This window comes from Macaca mulatta, chromosome 18 (assembly GCF_049350105.2).
Source record: "Macaca mulatta isolate MMU2019108-1 chromosome 18, T2T-MMU8v2.0, whole genome shotgun sequence".
NCBI lineage: Eukaryota > Metazoa > Chordata > Mammalia > Primates > Cercopithecidae > Macaca > Macaca mulatta.
This window is the reverse complement of record NC_133423.1, coordinates 83,127,210-83,150,158: the sequence shown is the minus strand read 5'-3', so window position 1 is coordinate 83,150,158 and position 22,949 is coordinate 83,127,210. Positions and strand designations below refer to the sequence as shown.

The 22,949-nt window shown below is 47.1% G+C and overlaps 1 protein-coding gene, 2 long non-coding RNA genes and 1 pseudogene across 28 annotated transcripts in view; 1 reads left to right on the top strand and 3 right to left on the bottom strand.

Annotated features, from left to right (window-relative positions):
* The window catches only part of SPIRE1 (spire type actin nucleation factor 1), a 196,402-nt gene extending 187,366 nt beyond the window's left edge, over positions 1–9,036 (top strand). For 15 of the 26 annotated variants that reach the window (XM_077975376.1, XM_077975377.1, XM_077975375.1 and 12 more), the window contains 4 exons: positions 1,156–1,226; positions 1,773–1,800; positions 1,895–2,031; positions 5,667–9,036. In XM_077975376.1, coding sequence (XP_077831502.1) covers positions 1,156–1,226; positions 1,773–1,800; positions 1,895–2,031; positions 5,667–5,925 — 495 coding nt within the window. In that variant the 3' untranslated portion in view covers positions 5,926–9,036. Of the gene's footprint in view, positions 1–1,155; positions 1,260–1,772; positions 1,801–1,860; positions 2,032–5,666 lie in introns of all 26 variants that reach the window. The other 11 variants (XR_013408405.1, XR_013408410.1, XR_013408416.1 and 8 more) reach the window with 5 other exon arrangements.
* Positions 1–22,301, bottom strand: part of LOC114673766 (uncharacterized) — a 44,109-nt gene extending 21,808 nt beyond the window's left edge. The window contains exon 1 of the long non-coding RNA XR_003724562.2: positions 21,921–22,301. This is a non-coding gene — a long non-coding RNA (uncharacterized LOC114673766). The remainder of the gene's footprint in view (positions 1–21,920) is intronic.
* LOC114673763 (high mobility group protein B3 pseudogene) lies at positions 4,019–4,779 on the bottom strand (annotated as a pseudogene).
* On the bottom strand, positions 9,390–14,758 carry LOC144336561 (uncharacterized). The gene is made up of 2 exons (XR_013408447.1): positions 14,534–14,758; positions 9,390–12,493 (listed from the first exon to the last, which is right to left on the bottom strand). It is a non-coding gene; the product is annotated as an uncharacterized LOC144336561 (long non-coding RNA).
* Positions 22,302–22,949: the final 648 nt, after the last annotated feature.

Genomic DNA, 22,949 nt, shown 5'->3' with positions numbered 1-22,949 from the left:
ATGGTCTCCTGGGAGAGTTATCTGCTAGCCAGGTGGCACAGACTTTGAGGGGATTTGGGATGTGTGATGTTCATATCCTAGTATACAGTACCTGTGCTGCCTCATTCACAAGAGGGGGCATTTTCGTTTCTCCCTTAGAAATAAAAACTGGAAGGTTTTCAAGCAACCATAACAAATAACAATATGTCTTCATAAAACTATGTGTGTGGCCAGGCACGGTGGCTCACGCCTGTAATCCCAGCACTTTGGGAGGCCGAGGTGGGCAGATCATGAGGTCAGGAGACCAAGACCATCCTGGCCAACATGGTGAAACCCTGTCTCTACTAAAAATACAAAAATTAGCTGGGCGTGGTGGTGCATGCCTGTAGTCCCAGCTACTCGGGAGACTGAGGCAGGAGAATCACTTGAACCCAGGAGGTGGAGGTTGCAGTGAGCCAAGACACCACTGCACTCCAGCCTGACGACATAGTGAGACTCCGTCTCAAAAAAAAAGCCATGTGAGCATTTAGTCATTATGCTTTTAAAGGATCTGTAAAGAAAATGTATCTTTACATTTGAGAAGGCCGGGCGCGGTGGCTCACGCCTGTAATCCTGGCACTTTGGGAGGCCGAGGCGGGCGGATCATGAGATCAGGAGATCGAGAGACCATCCTGGCTAACACGGTGAAACCCCATCTCTACTAAAAATACAAAAAAATTAGCCGGGTGTGGTGGCAGGCGCCTGTAGTCCCAACTACTCGGGAGGCTGAGGCAGGAGAATGGTGTGAACCCGGGAGGCGGAGCTTGCAGTGAGCCGAGATCGCGCCACTGCACTCCAGCCTGGGCAAAACAGCAAGACTCTGTCTCAAAAAAAAAGAAAATGTATCTGAGAATCAGAGGAGGGTTTCAGAATCTTCTGCAGATTCCTTCCATGATGAGGAGACACTTAAGAGCTGTGGCCTTTTATTATCTTTTGAAATAGAATTCTAATTAAATACAGAGCCACATTGTCAGCATCACAGAGCCAGCTGTTTTAAACAGCATTTCTGAATTCTCTTCCTCCTCTTGTCTGTTCAGCTTCCCCCATAATAGAGATGTAAATCATATTCAGACATGGATATTAGGAAATTTGCTGTTGGCAATGTTTCTTTTTTCCTCTTAAATTTGTATTTTTTAGCTCTGCTTTTGTTGCCGAACCAGGAGGTTTTCCTTCTTCACTTGGTCTTATACCTGTCAGTTCTGTAAGAGGTAAGGTATTTTGTAACTGATGAAAAGATAAATGTAACAGTCGTAAGAGAAATACCAATTACCTTCCTTATGTCAGCGTCTTTCTACACAGGAGTAAAGTTAGAAATGACTCATTCTGCGACGTTACATTGAGCTGTCCTTGTAGGTTAGGAATACTGATTTCTTCAAGAGAGTGAGCCAAATGTTTATTTGATATTGAACCTAGAAATGTTTCTCTGTATGTTACTTCTTTTACGTAACTAAGGTCATTCTAATAATCTGTCATGTTTGAACAGAAAAAAATAAGATGTGATTATCATATGATCCCTGGATAGACAAATAAGAAAATTCCAAACAGATGTAAGTTGATCCTTTATAGGAGACAGTGTAAAAGTTCTGTAGATTATCTTTTTGGCAATTCGCAGTGTGTCAATGTGTTACTTTCTAATAGAAGGGAGAGTTTTGCAGTTTATTGTAGAAACTTACAACTGTACTGCCTTAAGCTTCTCTAACTCCCAGCTGTATCCCCTGTATCACGCCAAGTAACATTTGTGATTTTGTGTACAGGCCGGTGTGCTCACAGTGTTGCAAAAAGGTAAGCTAAGCTTGGTCCATTTATACTTGTGCTGAATTTTAGTGACCTCCTGTTTAACAGTACTGCTCATTGTCAGTTTTATTTGGGATAACAGATGCGGCTGCCGTCCAAGCCATACTCCACTCTTCCTATCTTTTCATTGGGACCTTCTGCTCTGCAAAGAGGCGAAAGTAGTATGAGGTCAGAAAAACCCTCCACTGCCCATCATCGGCCACTTCGGAGCATTGCCAGGTGAGTAAGGGGCCTGGGTTGTCAAATCATCCTTTGCAAAAGAAGAGTTCTACTCTTGAGGACTGGGGTGGGGTGTTCAGGTTTTGGCTCAAGGGGTTTTTGTTGGTTGGTTGGTTGGTTGGTTTTAATACAGTTTTACACACAAATCTCCAAAACTTCCCCAAAGGTAACTCTTCAAGGAATAATGGCTAGCTACTTGAAAGATACTTTCATCAGAGTTTATGTTTTTTTTTACTTTAGAAAAAACTATTTTACTGTGTCCTATAAGAGTCATCTTTAAAACTGACCTTGTTTCAATGGAGTTGGAAATTGGAATGTAATAGTCTTATCCTTCTTTCCTCCTTGTCTAGTTTTGAAAGGAATCTGTTTAAATCCTGTTTACAATATTCTGCCATAGCTTTGACTGACTTTACTATTATTCTAAAGGCAGAAATAAAGCTTTATGCCAAAAGCTGATAATTTAAAAGAAAAAACATCACCTGAGTATCAGTCCCTTTGCGTTTAGTGCAGGGTAGGTTTAGTGTTGGGCCTTAAGAAAGATGGAAGGAGGTAGGCCAGCTCGAGCCTCAAGCTGGCAGGGCCGAGAGGCTGGGCTTTGATGCACCAACCACGTGTCATGGCTCTGTGGACAGTGAGGCGAGGAAGCTGTGAGGCCAGCATGAACCTTGTGCCTGAAACGTCTGCCTCTGTGCTTGGGCTCCCTCCTCTGAGACCTCTGGGTGTGAACTGTCAGTGAACTCAAGGCAGTGCACATAACAGCTGCTGTTTTCCACACTTACTCTGAACCTACTATAGACTACCTGTTTATATCCTGTTTGGTTTAGTTAAAATAGTAAATAAGGCTGGGCGCGGTGGCTCACTCCTGTAATCCCAGCACTTTGGGAGGCCAAGGCGGGCGGATCACGAGGTCAGGAGATTGAGACTATCCTGGCCAACATGGTGAAACCCCATCTCTACTAAAAATACAAAAAATTAGCCGGGCGAGGTGGCGGGCGCCTGTGGTCCCAGCTACTCGGGAGGCTGAGGCAGAAGAATGGCGTGAACCCGGGAGGCGGAGCTTGCAGTGAGCCGAGATGGCGCCACTGCACTCCAGCCTGGGTGACAGAGCGAGACTCCGTCTCAAAAAAAAAAAAAAAAAAGTAAATAAGTAGACAATTCCTGGTTATCTCAGACATTCCTGGAAACATTTATTATGATGTTGGTCTGGTTAACTCCATCTCCTTGGAATCCCAATAAATAATTGCCCAAATACAGGGAATTGTTGGGGAGGGAGAGGCTTGTTTGATAAATACATAAATGATGAGAAAACTGGTCAAAAGATAGTTTTTTAGGATGTGTCATGGGATTAAGATAAATTTATTTAAATTTCCTATTGTCTGATCTGCCATCTACGGTTAGCTAATGTTCACTGGGAATCAGGTGAATACCCTATTTTCCAAGAATTCTAGAAGGGTGGTTAAGAGTTTTTAGTTTTTTTGGCCAGGCGTGGTGGCTCACGCCTGTAATCCCAGCACTTTGGGAGGCCGAGGTGGGCGGATTACCTGAGGTCGGGAGTTTGAGACCAGCCTGACCAACGTGGAGAAACCCCGTCTCTACTAAAAATACAAAATTAGGCCGGGCGCGGTGGCTCAAGCCTGTAATCCCAGCACTTTGGGAGGCCGAGACGGGCGGATCACGAGGTCAGGAGATCGAGACCATCCTGGGTGATGGTGAAACCCCGTCTCTACTAAAATACAAAAAAAATTAGCCGGGCGAGGTGGCGGGCGCCTGTACTCCCAGCTACTCGGGAGGCTGAGGCAGGAGAATGGTGTGAACCCGGGAGGCGGTGCTTGCAGTGAGCTGAGATCCGGCCACTGCACTCCAGCCTGGGCAACAGAGCCAGACTCCGTCTCAAAAAAAAAAAAAAAAAAAACAAAATTAGCCGGGTGTGGTGGCACATGCCTGTAATCCCAGCTACTTGGGAGGCTGAGGCAGGAGAATCGCTTGAACCTGGGAGGCAGAGGTTACAGTGAGCCGAGATCACGCCATTGCACTCCAGCCTGGGCAACAAGAGCGAAACTCCGTCTCAGGAAAAAAAAAAACAAAAGAGTTTTTAGTTTTGTTTTGTTTTGTTTTTTCAGATAAACAGTTTCTTTATTCATCTTCCTCCTCCTCCTCTCCTTCTTCCTTTTCATCTTCTTCATCTTCATCTTCCTCTTCCACCCTTTTCTGGGCAACTTTAGCAGGACCCTTTTCTCCATCAAACTTTCCTTTCGAATTATAGTCAGAAACATCCTTCTCACACTTTTCCTTCAGCTTTGCCGCCTCAGTGGTATAAGGCTCCTTTTCACTGTCATTTAAGTTATTCCACACCTCACCCAGCTTTTTTGCCACGTCTCCAATAGAGATGCCAGAGTTTATGAATTTGATCTTGGGGTGGAATTCTGAACAGAGCAGGAAGAATCCAGATGGTGGCCTTCTCAGGGCATTAGGATCCTTCTTCTTGCCACCCTTAGCTGGTCCATAATCCTTCATTTCTCAATGGTACTGTACTTTATCCACCTTTGCCATTTCATCAAATTTAGACTTCTCTTTCCCAGACATTGTCTTCCACCTTTCAGAGCACTTGGAAAATTCTGCAAAATTGACAGAGCCCTCTGGGCTTTTCTTATGTTCTCTGCACATCTGCACAAAGAAGGCATAAGCAGACATCTTGCCCTTTGGTTTCTTGGGGTCACCTTTAGCCATCCTGACTGTATTGTTCGATAGTCTGGGCAGCGCCTTTTTTTTTTTTTTTTTTTTTTTTTGTGATGCGGAGTCTCGCTCTGTCGCCCAGGCTGGAGTGCAATGGCGCTATCTCGGCTGACTGCAAGCCCCGCCTCCTGGGTTCACGCCATACTCCTGCCTCAGCCTCCTGTGTAGCTGAGACTACAGGCGTCCACCACCTCACCTCGCAAATTGTTTTTTGTATATTTAGTAGAGACGGGGTTTCACCACGTTAGCCAGGATGGTCTCCATCTCCTGACCTCGTGATCCGCCTGCCTGGGCCTCCCAAAGTGCTGGAATTACAGGAATAAGCCACCGTGCCCGGCCTGGGCAGCGCCTATCTTATAAGACATGTTTCCTGCTTTCTTTCATTTTTCTGTCTTTTTTTTTCTTTTTTTTTTTGAGACAGTTTCGCTTTTGTCACCCTGGCTGGAGTGCAGCGGTGCCATCTCAGCTCACTACAACCTCCACCTCCCAGGTTCAAGCAATTCTCCTGCCTCAGCCTCCCGAATAGTGGGGATTACGGGGCCTGCCACCATGCCCAGCTAATTTTTTTCTTTTTTTAGTAGAGACTGGGTTTCGCCGTGTTAGCCAGGCTGGCCTCAAACTCCTGACCTCAGGTGATCCGCCTGCCTCGGCCTCCCAAAGTGCTGGGATTACAGGCGTGAGCCACCGCACCTGGCCTCCTACTTTCTTTTCTAAGTAATATTTTTTAGCCTTGTCTCCAATAAGAAATTTTTTTAGAAGGACATATGATTAAATCACTCATCCATTCCATGATGTTTTGACAACAAATTTACTCTTTATTTCACAGACTTTCTTCTTACTGCAGTAGACCTATAAGTAACGATGCTGGGCTTCTGTTTGGTTTTCTGTTGTTTTTACCCCAGGTTCTCCTCAAAATCTAAGTCTATGGACAAATCAGATGAAGAACTCCAGTTTCCCAAAGAGTTGATGGAGGACTGGAGCACCATGGAGGTGTGTGTGGACTGCAAGAAGTTCATTTCGGAAATCATCAGTTCAAGCCGGCGCAGTCTGGTGTTGGCCAACAAACGGGCCCGATTGAAAAGGAAAACGCAGTCTTTCTACATGTCCCCACCAGGCCCCTCGGAGTACTGCCCTTCGGAGAGGACGATCAGTGAGATCTGAGCCTCGTGCCTTTCAGCTGCTTTTGTGCTTAGAGTCAGCGTCCGTGCGCGAGAACACTGAGCCGGGCTGGCACTCCTTTCTGTGGTTTTATTTAATGGGCTTGAATTTGCATTAGATCAGATTTTTGCTGCATCACATTGTTCCACAGACTGAATGCTGTGTTCATATCAATTGATGAAACGTGACAGGTCCGCCAATTGCTCGTTTGCACTGAGAGAGGACAACAGTTTGAAACTTACTTTTGTGTCTGTGTGGCTTCGGGAGCCAGTAACTACTTCCTTAGTTCAGTTCTTTACTGTTCCTCGAATAATCTCCTGACTAAGGCAAAAAAATCAAAAGCTTCTCCTGTGAGAATCAGTCTAGCAGAGACGCCGATGTCAGCACAGCCCTAAGCAGTAAGTCATATTGGCATTTCCACGTGACCGTGTTTCTCTCCCGTGTACAGAGAGATCCAGAGCCCTACGCACCAGGACCTGGGGGCTCGCCGCACAGAACCTAGAAGCACCTGCTGACACTCTCCAACTGATTTTTAAATTATTGTTGCTTGGAGATGAAAATTACATAAGGGACTTTATGCCTGCATTCTAGTGCAAAACATCTGAAGAGCTGTACACCCACAAGGGTGACTATTTCCCCTGAGTGGCCGTGTTGTCCCAGTGCCCTGGATCAGTGTCTCCTGAGTGGATGACAGGTCTTCATTCTCTATCTTGAATGTATTATGGTTACTAATAGTTTTATAATGGAGGTCTAAGAATTGAAGTTTTGTGGGAGTTTCAGGACAAAGGAAGGCTAAAAGTTTGTCAAGAAGTTGCGCATATTTTGGTTACCTATGAGAAGGGTTGTGACCGCGTACAGTGGCAGCTGTTGGCCGCGCTGCAGAAATGAGCTGGAGCTCATGCGTTTTCAGCTACATTTTTCATCACTTTATAGTACGTCCATCTTGAGTAAATTAAGCCACAATTTGGTACCTAGGGTCTCAAAAACTGAAATTTATTTTTATAAATGAATTTTAAAAGAAAAAATATCTACTTCTTTTAAAGTTAGAAGAAAATTAACCTGCCGACAGGCAACATTTTTGGGTGCTTTCTGCACTAGTTTTCCTTGTAAATGGTTTGAGTGAGTAGGTTGGGTTTCTGACAAAAGTAGACTGGAGGGTAGCACTGTATGCCTCAAACGTCTCAGTGTGTTTGACTCATACCATGGGCTATACTTTATTATTCTGGTATGCTTACAAATGACCAACCAACCAAATTGCCATTAAAGTTTGGAAAATCTGTTAATGCACATGCACAGTAATTTCCGGAAAGCCATAGGACATGTCTGTAGTCAGCACCATGACAGCACCGTGTCATGAAAGGCATGGCGGCTGCATTTCATACCACGTCAAATACAGTAACATTTCTCTACTAAATTAACAGCAATACCTCAAAACTGCTCCGGTGGTAGTTTTTAATGGGTTGAAATTTACAGTTTAGTAAATGGCTTAAAATTACTTATACTTATGAAATAAACTTTACCAGTTGACTAAAATAATGCATGTTAACAGTTGGTCTGTATTTGCATGTAAAAGTGGGCCACCAGAGAACCCTTATTGATTACTTAATTTAAGTGTTTAAATTATTTTAAAGACTCCTGTTTAAGAGCTTTAAGAATTGTACTGGGCGAATCTCATTTATAAAACTTCCTAAGAGCCTATCTGAACTCTAGACTCCAGACAGTTAGGTGGGAGTAGAAATCTACCCCCTTTGATGACCCCAGGCTTGAGTTTTTAAAATGACTACCCAGAAGGGCACAAGGGGGAGGAAGTGGTATTTGTATATGTATATAAATATGCACCTAGGAGAATGTGCTTTTTAAAATAATGACTACTGTTTTTATTAAAACATAAGAAACTACACCCCCAAAATAAGACTTTCATTCACATTCACAAAGCAAACATCTAGTAAATGTCTTTCACTTCACTTTATGATACTGTATGGGATGATTTGGGCATTACGATCACCTCTTACCACAGCATAGAACATCCATTCTTCAACAGCATTAACGGAGTTTGCCAAGTGCATTAAAGAGGTCACGGGGAGGGTACGTTCATATGAAACAATCTGCAGAAACTGGCGTAAGAAAGGGCACATGGCAGAAAGTTGTAGAAATCAAATTACTATCATTTTTTGTTGCCAAAACAAAGTCTTACATTTAACCCCCCTTTGTACCACTCCCCTCAACACTTCACCTAAGCTAGATAATTTCCATAGGGTAATTCACTAAGAGCTTGTGGAGCTTGGTTTTAAAATCCTTAGCCTAATCTGACTTTAGGCATAGCTTCCAGTTCTTCCTTCCTTGTCCTGGTTTCTTGTTCAGCTTTTACTTCTAATCCAACAACAAAATAGATGTCTGGCTGGTCTCAGAGCATGTGTGCATTTCTGAACCATCATCCCTGCTCTCCTCTCAGCTCCCTCCAGGCCTGAGCACCGGTTCCTTTTATCCCGTACGTCATAAAGTCACACTATTGGGAAACCTGTGCTTCCCTCTCCATGGCTTAACTCCCTGTCAGTGTCGGAATGTATAAGAATGCTTGTAAATATTGTAATATACTTATTAATATTTGAAAGACATTCATTCAGTGGACAGTGGGAATTAACTCTCCCAAGGCAAGTGAAAAGAAATGATCAACATGTACATTGATTTAACAATCTTACTAGATTTTAATTCTTAAGTATTTCAAATGAAACCAGAAGGTGGTTATGTAGGAGGCTTAAAATGATCTTATGTCTAAAGAGATTCTGTTATTAGCACCATGAACTCATACTCTGAAATTTTTAAGCCTTTTATTTTTCTAACTATATTAATATAGGACTGGATTTTAGGCATCATATAGGAAACACAAAACTTGTTGCTGTTTGCTAAAGCAATATAGCAGAAAATTTCGTACATGCAAAACTGCTAAAGGACTGCAGAGAAATGTGTACTACTGACGGGGCTTTTACTAGGCCTCCTGCGTGTGTAAAAGTCGAGGTATTGCTGGCATTCAGGGTGACATGATGGTACTAAATGTTTTCCATTAAAGTCTTCTATTTTAAAATTTAGGGAAAAATAAAATGGCTTTCCATCATACGTTCTGTGTTGAGTTCCTATCGTAAGACGGTGATGTCTTTTGTTAACTAACTGTCAGAAATCATCTCGATTGGGAATGCAGGGTACTTTTATCAGCAACCTGTGAAGAAACACAGTCTAGGCCGGGCGTGGTAGCTCAGTAATCCCAGCACTTTGGGAGGCCGAGGCAGACGGATCATCTGAGTTCAGGAGTTCAAGTGATTCTCGTGCCTCAGCCTCCCGAGTAGCTGGGATTACAGGTGCCTGCCATCACACCCAGCTAATTTTTGTATTTTTGTACATGGTGGCCTACATAGTGAAACCCCATCTCTACTAAAAATACAGAAATTAGCCGGGCATGGTGGTGTGCTCCTGTAATCCTGGCTACTGGGGAGGCTAAGGCATGAGAATTGCTTGAACCCGGCAGGTGGAGGTTGCAGTGAGCTGAGATTGTGCCACTGTACTCCAGCCTGGGCGACAGAGCAAGATTACCCCTCAAAAAAAAAAAAAGAAATACAGTCTACAAGGACCGCACTGGAAAAATTAACCACCACAGTGACAAGCCACCACAAGTGACAAGCAGCCATGAGTTAGGAGAGTATGTAAAGAGTACATAACATTTTATTATGTATCACAAATATGGAGACAAATCCTGTGGGAGATGGATGAAGCTTTCTTTGACAGCTTCCTGGAGGCATAATTGATAAAGCAGAAAAGCCCGCACAATAAGCAGTAAGTCATGTTGGCATTCCCACGTGACCGTGTTTCTATCCCGTGTAAAGAGACATCCAGAGCCCTACGCACCAGGACCTGGGGGCTCACCGCACAGAACCTAGAAGCACCTGCTGACACTCTCCAACTGATTTTTAAATTATTGTTGTTTGGAAATAAAAATTACATTAAGGGACTTTATGCCTGCATTCTAGTGCAAAACATCTGAAGAGCTATACACCCACAAGGGTGACTATTTCCCCAGCCACGCCCAGGCGTGTCCCACCCCATCATGTGTGGCTTGGTGGCGCTTCACAGGTGCTGCATTTTTACAGGTTGTGGCAGCCCTGCAGCAGGCAAGTCAGTCGGCAGCGTTTTTCCAACAGCTTGTGCACACTTTGTGTCTCTGCATCACATTTGGGTAACTCTCACAACATTTCAAGCTTTTTCATTATTACTATATCTTTTATGGTGATCTGTGGTCTTTGATGTCACTATTGTAATTGTTTTGGGGAGCCATGAACTGGGCCCATATAAGATGGCAAGCTTAATCGATAAATGTTGTGTGTGTTCTGACCGTTCCCCCATCTCTCTCCCTCTCCTCGGACTCCCCATTCCCTGAGAAACAATATTGAAATGAGGCCAATAACAGTACAGTGGCTTCTAAGTGTTAAGTGAAAGAAAGAGTTGAGTCTCTCATTTTAAATCTGAAGCTAGAAATGATTATGCTTAGTGAGGCAGGCATTCAAAGCTGAGATGGGCCCAAAGCTAGGCCTCTTGCACCAAACAGCCAAGCTGTGAATGCAAAGAGAAAGTTAATGAAGGAAATTAACAAGTGCTACTCCAGTGAACACTTGATAAGAAAGCAAGCTGTGTGTGGTGCATGCCTGTAGTCCCGGCTCCTCAGGAGGCTGATGCAGGAGGATCGCTTGAGCCCCAGGAGTTTGAGGCCGCAATGAGCTATGATCACACCACTGGATTCTGTTCTGGGTGAGAGTGAGACTCCATCTCTTTAAAAAAAAAAAATGATAAGAAAGCAAAACAGCCTTATTTCCTGATACGGAGAATGTCTGAGTGGTCTGGATAAAGAACCACATTTTGAGAACGTTTGGGTGGTCTGGATAAAGACCAGCCACATTTCCTTAAGCCAAATCTAATCCAAAGCAAGGCCCTAGCTCACTTCAATTCTTTGAAGGCTGAGAGAGGTAAGGAGGCTGCAGAAGAATCTGAAAGCTGACAGAGGTTGTTGGTTCATGAAGTTTAAGGAAAGAAGCCATCTCCGTAACATAAAGTACAAGGCAAAGCAGTAACTGCTGATGGAGAAGCTGCAGCAAGTTCTTCAGAAGATCTAGCTATGATCTTGAAGAACGTGGCTACACTACACATTTGCAATGCAGATGAAACAGAAGATGCCATGTAGGACTTTCATAGCTAGAGAACAGTCAATGCCTGGCTTCCCGGCTTCAAAGGCTGACATGCTTGTTAGGGACTAATGCAGCTGGTGACCTGAAGTAGAAGCCAGTGCTCATTTACCATTTGGAAAATCCTAAGGCCCTTGAGTCTGAAGCTAAATCTACTCTGCCTGTACCCTGCCAATGCCCTGCCAATGACTAACAAAGCCTCGACAGATGACAGCAGATCTGTTTACAGCAAGGTTTACTGAATGTTTTAAGCCTACTGTTGAGACCTACTGCTCAGAAAGAAAAGATTGCTTTCAAAATATTACTGCTGATTGACAAATGCACCTGGTCACCCAAGAGTTCTGATGGAGATGTACAAGGAGATTGTTTTCATGCCTGCTAACACAACATCCATTCTGTAGCCCATAGATCAAGAAGTAATTTTTACTTTTATTTAAGAAATACACTTCATAAGGCTTTAGCTGTCACAGGCAGTGGTTCCTCTGATGGATCTGGGCAAAGCATATTGAAAACCCTCAGGAAAGGATTCACCATTCTAGATGCCATTAAAAACACTGGCGATTCATGGAAGGAGGCCAAAATGCAACATTAACAGGAGTTTGGAAGAAGTTCATTCCAAGACTCCAGTAGAGGAAGTAACTGCAGACGGGGTGGAAGTAGCAAGTGAGCTAGAATTAGACATGTAGCCTGAGGATGTGACTGAATTACTGCAGTCTCATGAGAAAACGTAAATTATTGAGGCATTGGTTCTTGTGAACGAGCAATGTGGTTTTTTAAGAGGAAATTGCTGGTGAAGATGCTGTGAACGTTGTTGAAACGATCAAAGATTTAGAGTAGTGCATACTTAGTTGATAAAGCAGCAGCAGGGTTTGAGAAGACTGACTCAGATCTTGGAAGTCATTCTACTGTGGGTAACCTGTTATCAAACACCATTGCATGCTACAGAGAAATTTTTCACGAAAGGAAAATGCAGTTGACGCCGAAAACTTCATTGTTTTGTAAAATGTGTCCCTCAACGGACACACTCCTAAAATACGAGCAGAGGAAGGTTCTTGTGTTTTTGTGTTAACTAAGAATGCGTGGTTTACCTTCTAAGTATCTTACACATTACATAATGTTGAGTTTTATATTAATCCATTTACATAAGCTCATCCCTCAGTTGCCAGACATTTTTAGGAGCCCCTTCCTCTGAAGTTACTCTGTGATACGTGTATGTCAAGATACTTGTGTGTATGTGTCCAACTCATAATCCACATGTCCAGTGACTAAGTCCAAGTCATAATCTTTGACTCCTGCTTCCTGTATTGAAGATACACAAAGAATTTGGATACTATAAGTGGGAAAAGCTTTGGGTAACACATATTTAACTTTTTTCTCACCAGCTCCAGTTGAGGAAAAGATGTACAGTTGTAAATCACAGTCTACAGTTTCATGAAGATAACTACCTTTAGGAAAGGACTTGATTACACACGTGAGTTATTTAAAGACTCCTTGGCCAGGCATGGTGGCACATGCTGGTAATCCCAGCATTTTGGAGGCCAAGGCGAGTGGATCAGGAGTTTGAGACCAGCCTGTCCAACATGGTGAAACCCCATCTCTACTAAAAATACAAAAAGTTAGCCTGGAGTGGGAGTGGGCGCCTGTAATTCCAGTTACGCAGGAGGCTGAGGCAGGAGAATCGCTTGAACCTGGGAGGCAGAGGTTGCAGTGAGCTGAGATTATGCCACTGCACTCCAGCCTGGGCAACAAGAGAGAAACCCAGTCTCAAATAAATAAAGACGCCTGATATAGCTGCAGAATGTGCATGTGCTCACACCATGCACACGCACACACACATTCATTATAGCTTATACTTCCCTCCTGTTAGCCAAAGGCATGTGAATGTGAAACCTCTCCCTTTGCCCACCGAAAAAAGTTTAAGAGCTAAGACCTGCTTAATATAAAACCCAGCCGGGCACGGTGGCTCATGCCTATAATCTCAGCACTTTGGGAGGCCAAGGTGAGAGAACTGCTTGAGTCCAAAGTTCAAAACCAGCCTTGGCAACATGGCGAGACCCCCATCTCAAAAAAAAAAAGCCTCTGCCGACACGAATCAAATGTTCAGATGCAGGCTGGGCGTGGTGCCTCACGCCTGTAATCCCAGCACTCTGGGAGACTGAGGCGGGCAGATCACTTGAGGTCAGGAGTTCAAGACCAACCTGGCCAACATGACGAAACCCCATCTCTACTAAAAATACAAAAATTAGCTGGGCATGGTGGCGCGCACCTGTAGTCCTAACTACTCAGGAAGCTAAGGCAGGAGAATCGCTTGAACCTGGGAGGCAGAGGTTGCTGTGAGCCGAGATTGCGCCACTGTACTCCAGCCTGGGTGGAAAAAAAAACTTCAGATGCAGTTACCTGGAGGACTGAATTTTTACTATTCCAGCTCATCCTGTTAACATACACGTGGTGTCTAATATGTTAGCCACTGCTGTGCAGGGCACTGCAGCTGTGCTCCTGATACTGGTGGCTGCCTCGGAGCCCATCTGATGGAAGCAGTGACAGCAAGTGTTCCAGAACTGACAGGACAGCGCTCCAGAAATGCGGGGCATCTGGAAGCTTATGTCCTCAGGGCTTGAGAGTGGAAGAAACATCTGCATGTTTGACATAGCCTAGTGTTCAGGTTTCTTCTGGCACCAAGAGGGTCAGACACTGTGAGTCCCGTGCTGGGAATGGTTGCAGCTGCTGCAGTGAGGCAGGTTGTCTGTGAATTGAGGGGATGCGGCTCCCTTGACGCTTGCCCGTCTTGTATACATTCTTCTTTGCTTTGGGGCTCCCTTCTGACTACAGCAATCATCTGTTGTCCCTGATCTGCCTCTATCCCTAACCCCCTTCCCAAGGGTGACAGCAGAGAACGTCACATCCCAATTTCTCCCAGCAGCAAGAGTTGGTGGGAGAGTAGAAAGCCAACGATGAGGATTTCTGCAGCTCTAACCTGAACCTCAGGCTCCTGAACAGACACTGTGTGGAACCTCCAGGGAAGCGTGTGGAAGAGAAGGGAGGGACAGCCCACGTCCACACAGGAGAGCCTTCCGAGCAATGCAGCTTCTACAGAAAAACAGTCAGTCCTTTTTTTTTTCTTTTTTTTTTTGAGACGGAGTTTCGCTCTTTTGTTGCCCAGGCTGGAGTACAATGGCACAATCTCGGCTCACTGCAACTTCCGCCCCCCTGGGTTCAAATGATTCTCCTGCCTCAGCCTCTTGAGTAGCTGGGGACTATGAGCACCTGCCACCACGCCCAGCTAATTTTGTATAAAGAGATGGGGTTTCTCATGTTGGTCAGGCTGGTCTCAAACTCCCGACCTCAGGTGATTCGCCCGCCTCAGTCTCCCAAAGTGCTGGGAATACAGGTGTGAGCCACCATGCCCTCCCAGTCACTTCTTTTTCTAAGAGACAGGGTGTCACTCTCACCAAGGCTGGAGTGCAGTGGTGCAGTGGTACAAAGCTGCTCACTGAAGCCTTGAGCTCCTGGGCTCAAGTGATCCTCCCACATCAGCCTCCTAAGCAGCTGGGACTACAAGTGCATGCCACCACGCCTGGCTAACTTTAAAAAAAAAAAAAAAAAAAAAAAAAGAAGCAGCAACAGGGGTCTCCCTATGTTGCCCAGGCTGGTCTGGAACTCCTGAGCTCAAGCGATCCGCCCACTTCGGCCTCCCAAAGTGCTGGAATTACAGGTGTGTGCCATCGTGCCCGGCCACTTTGTGTCTGTTTTTTGGTGTTTGTTTGTTTGTTTGTTTGTTTGAGATGGAGTCTCGCTCTGTCACCCAGGCCGGAGTGCAGTGGCACAATCTGGGTTCACTGCACCCCCCACCTCCCGGGTTCAAGCGATTCTCCTGCTTCAGCCTTCTGAGTAGCTGCGACTACAGGCACCTACCACCAATGCCCAGCTAATTTTTGTATTTTTACTAGAGATGGGGTTTTGCCATATTGGCCAGGCTGGTCTTGAACTCCTGAGCTCAAGTGATCTGCCCGCCTCGGCCTCCCAAAGTGCTGGGATTACAGGCATATAAGCTACTGTGCCAGGCCTTAAAGTGATAAAACTTTCGGCCGGGCGCGGTGGCTCAAGCCTGTAATCCCAGCACTTTGGGAGGCCGAGGCGGGCGGATCACAAGGTCAGGAGATCGAGACCACAGTGAAACCCCGTCTCTACTAAAAATACAAAAAATTAGCCGGGCGCGGTGGCGGGCGCCTGTAGTCCCAGCTACTCAGGAGGCTGAGGCAGGAGAATGGCGGGAACCCGGGAGGCGGAGCTTGCAGTGAGCCGAGATCGCGCCACTGCACTCCAGCCTGGGCAACAGCGTGAGACTCTGTCTCAAAAAAAAAAAAAAAAAAAAAAAAAAGTGATAAAACTTTCATCTAAGACATCCCAAAGGGAAAAGAAGCCTAAAAATTCAGCTTGCCTAGCAAGGGGAACATGAGGTGAGATAAGAAGCCACTAGGGGGTCATCCACCACAATCTCAAAGTTGCCGCAGAAGGCAGATGCACAGAATGTCGGCTTGGACCAGGGGCTCTGGGTGTGACTGGTTGGACACTGCTCTAGGTGCAGCAGCTGCAGTATGGATGCCTCTCTACTCCAAAGTAGTACTCAACTAGCAAAAAGGCTTTTTCAGGATCCAGAACCTTTTGTCCTGATGACTGAAAAAAACTAGTCTGTAATTAGCAAAGTAGATTATTTCCCAGCAATACCTAGTTTTCAAGTACCTGGAATGGTTCTAACTCAACTGTGCTCCAGCATGGCAACAAAACAGCTACCTAACACTGGGACAGCTCCTGAGCATTTATGAATTTGTCTCTTCAATTTTAAAGCAAGGGTGTGCCGGGCGCAGTGGCTCACGCCTATAATCCCAGCACTTTGGGAGGCCGAGGAGGGCAGATCGCCTAAGGTCAGGAGTTCGAGACCAGCCTGACCAACATGGAGAAACCGTCTCTACTAAAAATAGAAAATTAGCCGGGCGTGGTGGTGCATGCCTGTGATCCCAGCTTCTGGGGAGGCTGAGGCAGGAGAATCACTTGAACCCAGGAGGCAGAGGTTATGGTGAGCTGAGATCGCACCATTGTACTCCAGCCTGGGCAACAAGAGTGAAACTCCATCTCAAAAAAAAATAAATAAATGAAATAAAGCAAGAGTGTTAGACTAGGTGTTCTCTAAGGTCACTTTCAACTAGGAGAGAGATTCAGGATACTGTGTGAAACAACCAGTACTACATAGGCATCAACAAGTAAAAACACTTGAAGCCTGAGCCAGTGTGACTTGAGAAGCAGCGTGTAATCCAAGCCAGCCCTTCACTAAAGTGAAGTGTGAAGTGACTGAATATTATGAATATTACATGAAAGCAAGAAAAGTGCAAAATGTGCTGCACTTCCTCGAAACTGGAGGCAAAGGCAAATTCAGTTTTACTATTTGCTATAAAGAACCTGGCTCCCCATCTCTCAAAATTAAAAAGAAAAACCTCAGAAAGATGAGTTGACTATTTTAAAAAGGGACACAGCCCCTTATTTCAGCTGTTTGGTGTTAGTACCAGTGGTTCACCTCTGGATCCTGTTGGAGGGAAAGACCTTATCTGCCTTGGCCATAACAGGCACCTGGCAAAACGTTTTTGTTCCCACAGCATAGCGTGCGCTTCCTATTGGAGATGTAAAGAGAAGCCAGTGACTGTCGGGTGCACGCACACAGCAGGCTCAACACTAGTTGCGCTAAAAGGAAACACAAGGAAAGACAACTCTTGTTCTCCAGCTTGATCAAGGATAGCGAGCACCGCTGCAGGGAGTCCCTGAGATATGCACCTCCCATGTATCTAAATGAGATCCCAGCAGGGAGACTTCTCTCTCTGGCCCTCAGTGCCAAAGGCTCCATCGCTGCCTGAACTCCTCACTCAATTTGATCTCTATGGCGTCCAGCTTTTATTCAGAGCTGATTAAGACACATGGCCACCCTTTGGCAGGAATCGCCCACAATCTCTCAGCTGACAGGCTGTCTCAGCTCTGTTCAAATGTGTCTAGGACAAAGCAGAGCTGATTCTCCACAAAGTTCCATCTTTGAATAGGTCAAAGAGTTGGGAGCTGTGCCCTCATGTCACTTCCTCCCATTGCTGACTCGCTGGAGCTGCCCACGGGGCTCTGGAGATTACACCTGCTCCCCCTGCCAAGTGGCTCCCTCACGTCACCTCTTCCTGCCCACTCCTCCCTGCAACACATCCCACTACTTACGCCTTCTGCATTTTATTTTTTCCGCTGTACCACCTAACGTTCTACTACATTGTTCCATGAACACAGGCATCTTTGTCAGATTGCTTCACTTGCCGTATCCCCAGCTTCAGAAAATAATTCCTGGCGCCGGGCGCGGTGGCTCAAGCCTGTAATCCCAGCACTTTGGGAGGCCGAGGCGGGCGGATCACAAGGTCAGGAGATCGAGACCATCCTGGCTAACACGGTGAAACCCCGTCTCTACTAAAAAATACAAAAAACTAGCCGGGCGAGGTGGCGGGCGCCTGTAGTCCCAGATACTCGGGAGGCTGAGGCAGGAGAATGGCGTGAACCCGGGATGTGGAGCTTGCAGTGAGCCGAGATCTGGCCACTGCACTCCAGCCTGGGCGGCAGAGCGAGACTCCGTCTCAAAAAAAAAAAAAAAAAAAAAAAGAAAATAATTCCTGGCATGTAACAGGTGCTTAATAACTGTGGAGGGAATTACTGACTGAATGAGCAGGCTTACTACAGACATGAGAATAAGTGATAAATGTAAAGATGGAACCATCAAGATGTCTTCAACTGACATGGTGTGTTAACTGCGCAGTTCAACAGATAAATGCAACATACAGCCCTGTGTCTTTAAGTCAGGAGTACAATTCTAAGTCAACAAATTACTGCAGCCCTAAAACAGCTCATTAGAATAGAGAAGGCCAAGTCAGCAGCTCATGCTGTGAGCATGGTTGACTTGTGCCAGTCTGGGCTTTCTACGTCCCGCTTGAAAACGCCACTTGTCACACATTCCTCTTGGCTAGAACCCAAGAACCACTAGAACCCAAGTCGGGTGACCTGCACAGCCCTGCCTCCCGACCTGGCTTTTCCCATTAGCAAACTGATGTGCAGAAGAACAGGGATCCTGAAGACCTGTCATCAAAGCTGCTTTATGAATGCAGAGGGATTTATTAGTACAGAGCTTGTACTCATTAATTTTTTACTACTTGCCTCTTTTGAGTGTGGTAGTTAACTCTTTAGAGTAATCATACGGCTGGGCGCGGTGGCTCACGCCTGTAATCCCAGCACTTTGGGAGGCTGAGGCGGGCGGATCACAAGGTCAGGAGATCGAGACTACCCTGGCCGACATGGTGAAACCCCATTTCTACTAAAAATACAAAAAATAACTGGGCATGGTGGCAGGTGCCTATAATCCCAGCTACTCGGGAGGCTGAGGCAGGAGAATCGTTTGAACACGGGAGGCGGAAGTTGCAGTGAGCTGAGATCGCGACATTGGACTCCAGCCTGGGCTACAAGGCAAGACTCCGTCTCAAAAAAATAAAAATAAAAATAAAATAAAATAAATAAAATGCTCAACATCACTATCATCAGAGAAATGCACATTAAAACTGCAATGAGATGCCATCTCAAGGTAGTCAAAATGACTATCATTGAAAAGTCAAGGCTGGGTGTGGTGGCTCACACATGTAATCCCAGCACTTTGGGAGGCCAAGGCGGGCGGATCATGAGGTCAGGAGTTCAAGGCTAGCCTGACCAACATGGAGAAACCCTGTCTCTACTAAAAAAAAAAATACAAAAAAATCAGCCAGGTGTGGTGGTGCATGCCTGTAATCCTAGCTACTCAGGAGGCTGAGGCAGGAGAATAGCTTGAACCCAGGAGGTGGAGGTTCTGGTGAGCCGAGATTGTGCCATTGCACTCCAGCCTGGGCAACAAGAGTGAAACTCCGTCTCAAAAAAAAAAAAAAAAAAAGTCAAAAAAATTAGATATTGACAAGGATGTGGAGAAAAGGGAATGCTTATATACTGTGGGTTGGAATGCAAATTACTACAACCTCTGTGGAAAATAGTATGGAGTTTTCTGGTTTCTTTTGTTTTAGCTTTTTTGAGACAGGGTCTCACTGTCTTGCCCAGGCTGGAGTGCAGTGGTTTGATCATGGCTCACGACAGCCTCTAATTCAGCCTCCTGAGTAGCTGGGACTACAGGCACACATCACCATACAATGCAGAAGGTATAAGTAGTGGGAAGTGTTGCAGGGAGGAGTGGGAAGGAAGGGGTGATGTGAGGGAGCCACTTGGCAGGGGGAGCAGGCGTGCTCTGCAGAGCCCCACGGGCAGCACCAGTGAGTCAGCAATGGGAGGAAGTGACACGAGGGCACAACTGTCTCTCCGGCTAATTTTTGATGCAGCAATCCCACTTCTGAAAATAGATTCTGAAATAGATTCTGAAAATCCCACAAAGGAAAATAATCATAAATTTATTTTATGAAATTTTTTTTATGAAAATAAATCATAAAAATACCTGCAATTTTGTTTATTGCAGCACTATTCACAATGGCAGAGACATAATCAACCTGAATGTACATCAGTGGACGAATGGCTAAAGAACACGTGGTATATGCCCATTGGAAGACTCCGAGGGTGAGAGGGAGGTGAGAGGTGAGAAATAACTTAATGTGTAATGTACACTATTTGGGTGATGGGTACACTAAAAGCCCAGACTCCACTACGTGACAGATCCATGTATCAAAACTGCATTTGGCCAGGCTCATGCCTATAATCCCAACACTTTGGGAGGCCAAGGCCAGGCAGATCACTTGAGGTCAGGAGTTCTAGACCAGCCTGGCCAACATGGTGAAACTCCATCTCTACTAAAAATACAAAAATTAGCCTGGCATGGTGGCGGACACCTGTAATCCCAGCTACTTGGGAGACTGAGGCAGGAGAATTGCTTGAACCTGGGAGGTAGAGGTTGCAGTGAGCCAGGATCATGCCACTGCCCTCCAGCCTGGATGACAGAGTGAGACTCCATCTCAAAACAAGACAAAACAAAACCAAAAAACTGCGTTTGTACCCCTTAAATTTAAACAAAAATGAGTGTTAAAGTTTGATTAACGATTTTATACCAGTTAGGCTGAAGTAAATATTAAACTTTCAAATGTGTCATGTTATTTGGCAAATAAAATAAGGAAAAATATGAAAATAAACTTTATGATGTTATTCTATGCTTATGTTACTATTAATACATAGTTTTAGAAACTCTGCTTTTCAGTAGCTGACCACTGCCGGTTTTCCAGGGCTTACTGTACAGCAAGCATCCTGCTCAGCATCCCATTCTCTCCTCCCACACTCACCTCTCACACAGTTGCTATTAACGGCCTTTCACAGATGCAAAACTTGGGAATAATAAGGTGGTCATTTGCTTAAGGTGAAACCACTAGCCCGGCATCAAGCTGAGGCTGCAGCTGCCCTCTAGCCGCCTTCGGGCAGCTCTGACTCCAGGCGGTTCTCCAGTCACCAAAGCCCTTAGAGAAGACCCAGGACCGTGAGGGCAAAGCAGGACATCGGCCCTGGCACGGAAGAACTTTGAGCCCAGGCTGGTCAAATACATATGCGAATAGTTTTAAAAAATAGTTGAAGGCAACATAAATCTCTAGGAATTGATGGTCATGGTGGGCGGGCGCCGGCCAGGGACAGCTCCGCAGAGCTGAGGCTGGGCTCGGAGCGGCCACCGCCGCCCGCTGCATCAGTCACCCGTGCCGGCGCCTCGGCTTTGCTTTTGACCTTTTTCAGAAAGGGACAAGAATCCTCCCTAGCTTTCTTTCCTTTTTTCTTTCTTTATTTTTTGAGACGGAGTCTCGCTCTGTCCCCGGGCTGGAGTGCAGCGGCCGGATCTCAGCTCACCGCAAGCTCCGCCTCCCGGGTTCCCGCCATTCTCCTGCCTCAGCCCCCCGCGTAGCTGGGACTACAGGCGCCGCCACCGCGCCCGGCTAGTTTCTTTTGTTTTTAGTAGAGACGGGGTTTCACCGTGTTAGCCAGGATGGTCTCGATCTCCTGACCTCGTGATCCACCCGTCTCGGCCTCCAGCCTCCCAAAGTGCTGGGATTAAGGTGAGAGCCACCGCGCCCCGCCCCCTCCCTACCTTTCTAATCGGGGACATTATGACGGGAATATTTCTGGAGCAGGGTAAGAAGTGGGACAGCACGAGAGCGAGGCCAAAGGGAAGGGGCCTGCAGACAAGTAGGAGGCGATGAGTTCACCGCCTGAGTAACTGACGGTCACGAGAATTTGTCATCTCGCGGGTTTGGTGGGTCAGGCCCTCGGGGGCAGCTCTGGCCGGGATCCCGGCCGGGGCCTCGCACGAGGTGGCAGCGGAGACGGCAGCGGGACCCGCAGCCTCCGGGGGCTGCACCCGGCTGGAGGATGGCGTCCGCGGTGGCCACTCTGAGGGCCCCTCCAGGGTCCTCCAAGCCTGGCAGAGGGACCACGTGCGGCCGGCGGGGCTCGCGCCACGCATCTCTGGACTAACCGCCCCCCCCAGGCCCCGGGCCCCGGGCCAGGCCTCTGCAGCGGGCACGCGACACGCGGGCGAGGTCAGGAGTGGCAACGCCAGGGACGAGTACGCGCAGCAGAGCAGGGCAGGGAAACCCAGAACTCAGCCAAGAGGAAGGTGCGATGTCCAAACAGCCCCAGGGGAAAGGCAGGAGGAAGACGTCGGCCGGGGACTCGGGCCTGTGTTTGGAAAATGGGGGCAGCACTCACCAGAAACCGGGAAGGACAGCAGTGCGGCGGGAGGGGCACGCCCGTTTCTGTCTGTTCACGGGAGACGCAGGGGCGCCTCTGGGAGAGGCTGCGACCCCAAGAGGTGGCACACAGCTGTGGTCCCAGCATTTGGGGACAAGGCTGAGGTGCAAGGATGGCTTGGGCCCGGGAGTTTGAGACCCCGCCTTTAAAAAAAATAAAATAAAATACTGGCCGGGCGCGGTGGCTCACGCCTGTAATCCCAGCACTTTGGGAGGCTGAGACGGGCGGATCACGAGGTCAGGAGATCAAGACCATCCTGGCTAACACGGTGAAACCCCGTCTCTACTAAAAACACGAAAAATCAGCCGGCTGTGGCAGCTCCTGTGGTCCCAGCTCCTCGGGAGGCTGAGGCGGGAAAATGGCGGGAACCCGGGAGGCGGAGCTTGCATGAGCCAAGATGGCGCCGCTCACTCCAGCCTGGGCCACAAAGCGAGACTCCGCCTCAAAAAAAAAAAAAAAAAATTAGGTGTGGCGGCGCGCGCCTGTGGTCTCAGCTACTCTTGAGGCTGAAGCGGAAGGACGACCTGATCCCAGGAGGCGGAGGCCGCACAGCGAAACCCTGTCTCAAAAAAACAAAAGACTGAGGCCGAGAGGCAGCGAGTTCACTGCCATCCATTCCTGCCGGCGGGAGTCCCGGACCCCGCGCACGAGCGGCACCGGGTGTCCTCAGGGCCGCGGCCTGCGGGCTTCACGGGAGCAAAAGGCCGCCCGAGGGGGCGTTTCTTCCCAGTGCGGGGCGCGGCGCCCCACAAACACCGCTGGGCCACGGAGGCCAAGCCCTGCGCAGTTTTCCCAAGCGAGCTCCCTGCTGCCTGATCAGACCACACTCACCTCCGTGCAGATGCGCGTTTCGCGGACAGAGCTGCACGTGCGCCCTGAGTCCATTTCTGGCCAGCGGGGCAGGGCGGCCTCTGGCTGCCGTTCAGTCGCGGCTGGAGCCGCCTGTCTCCTCTTCCCCTTCTCACCACTGCGCTTGACTCCTTTTCA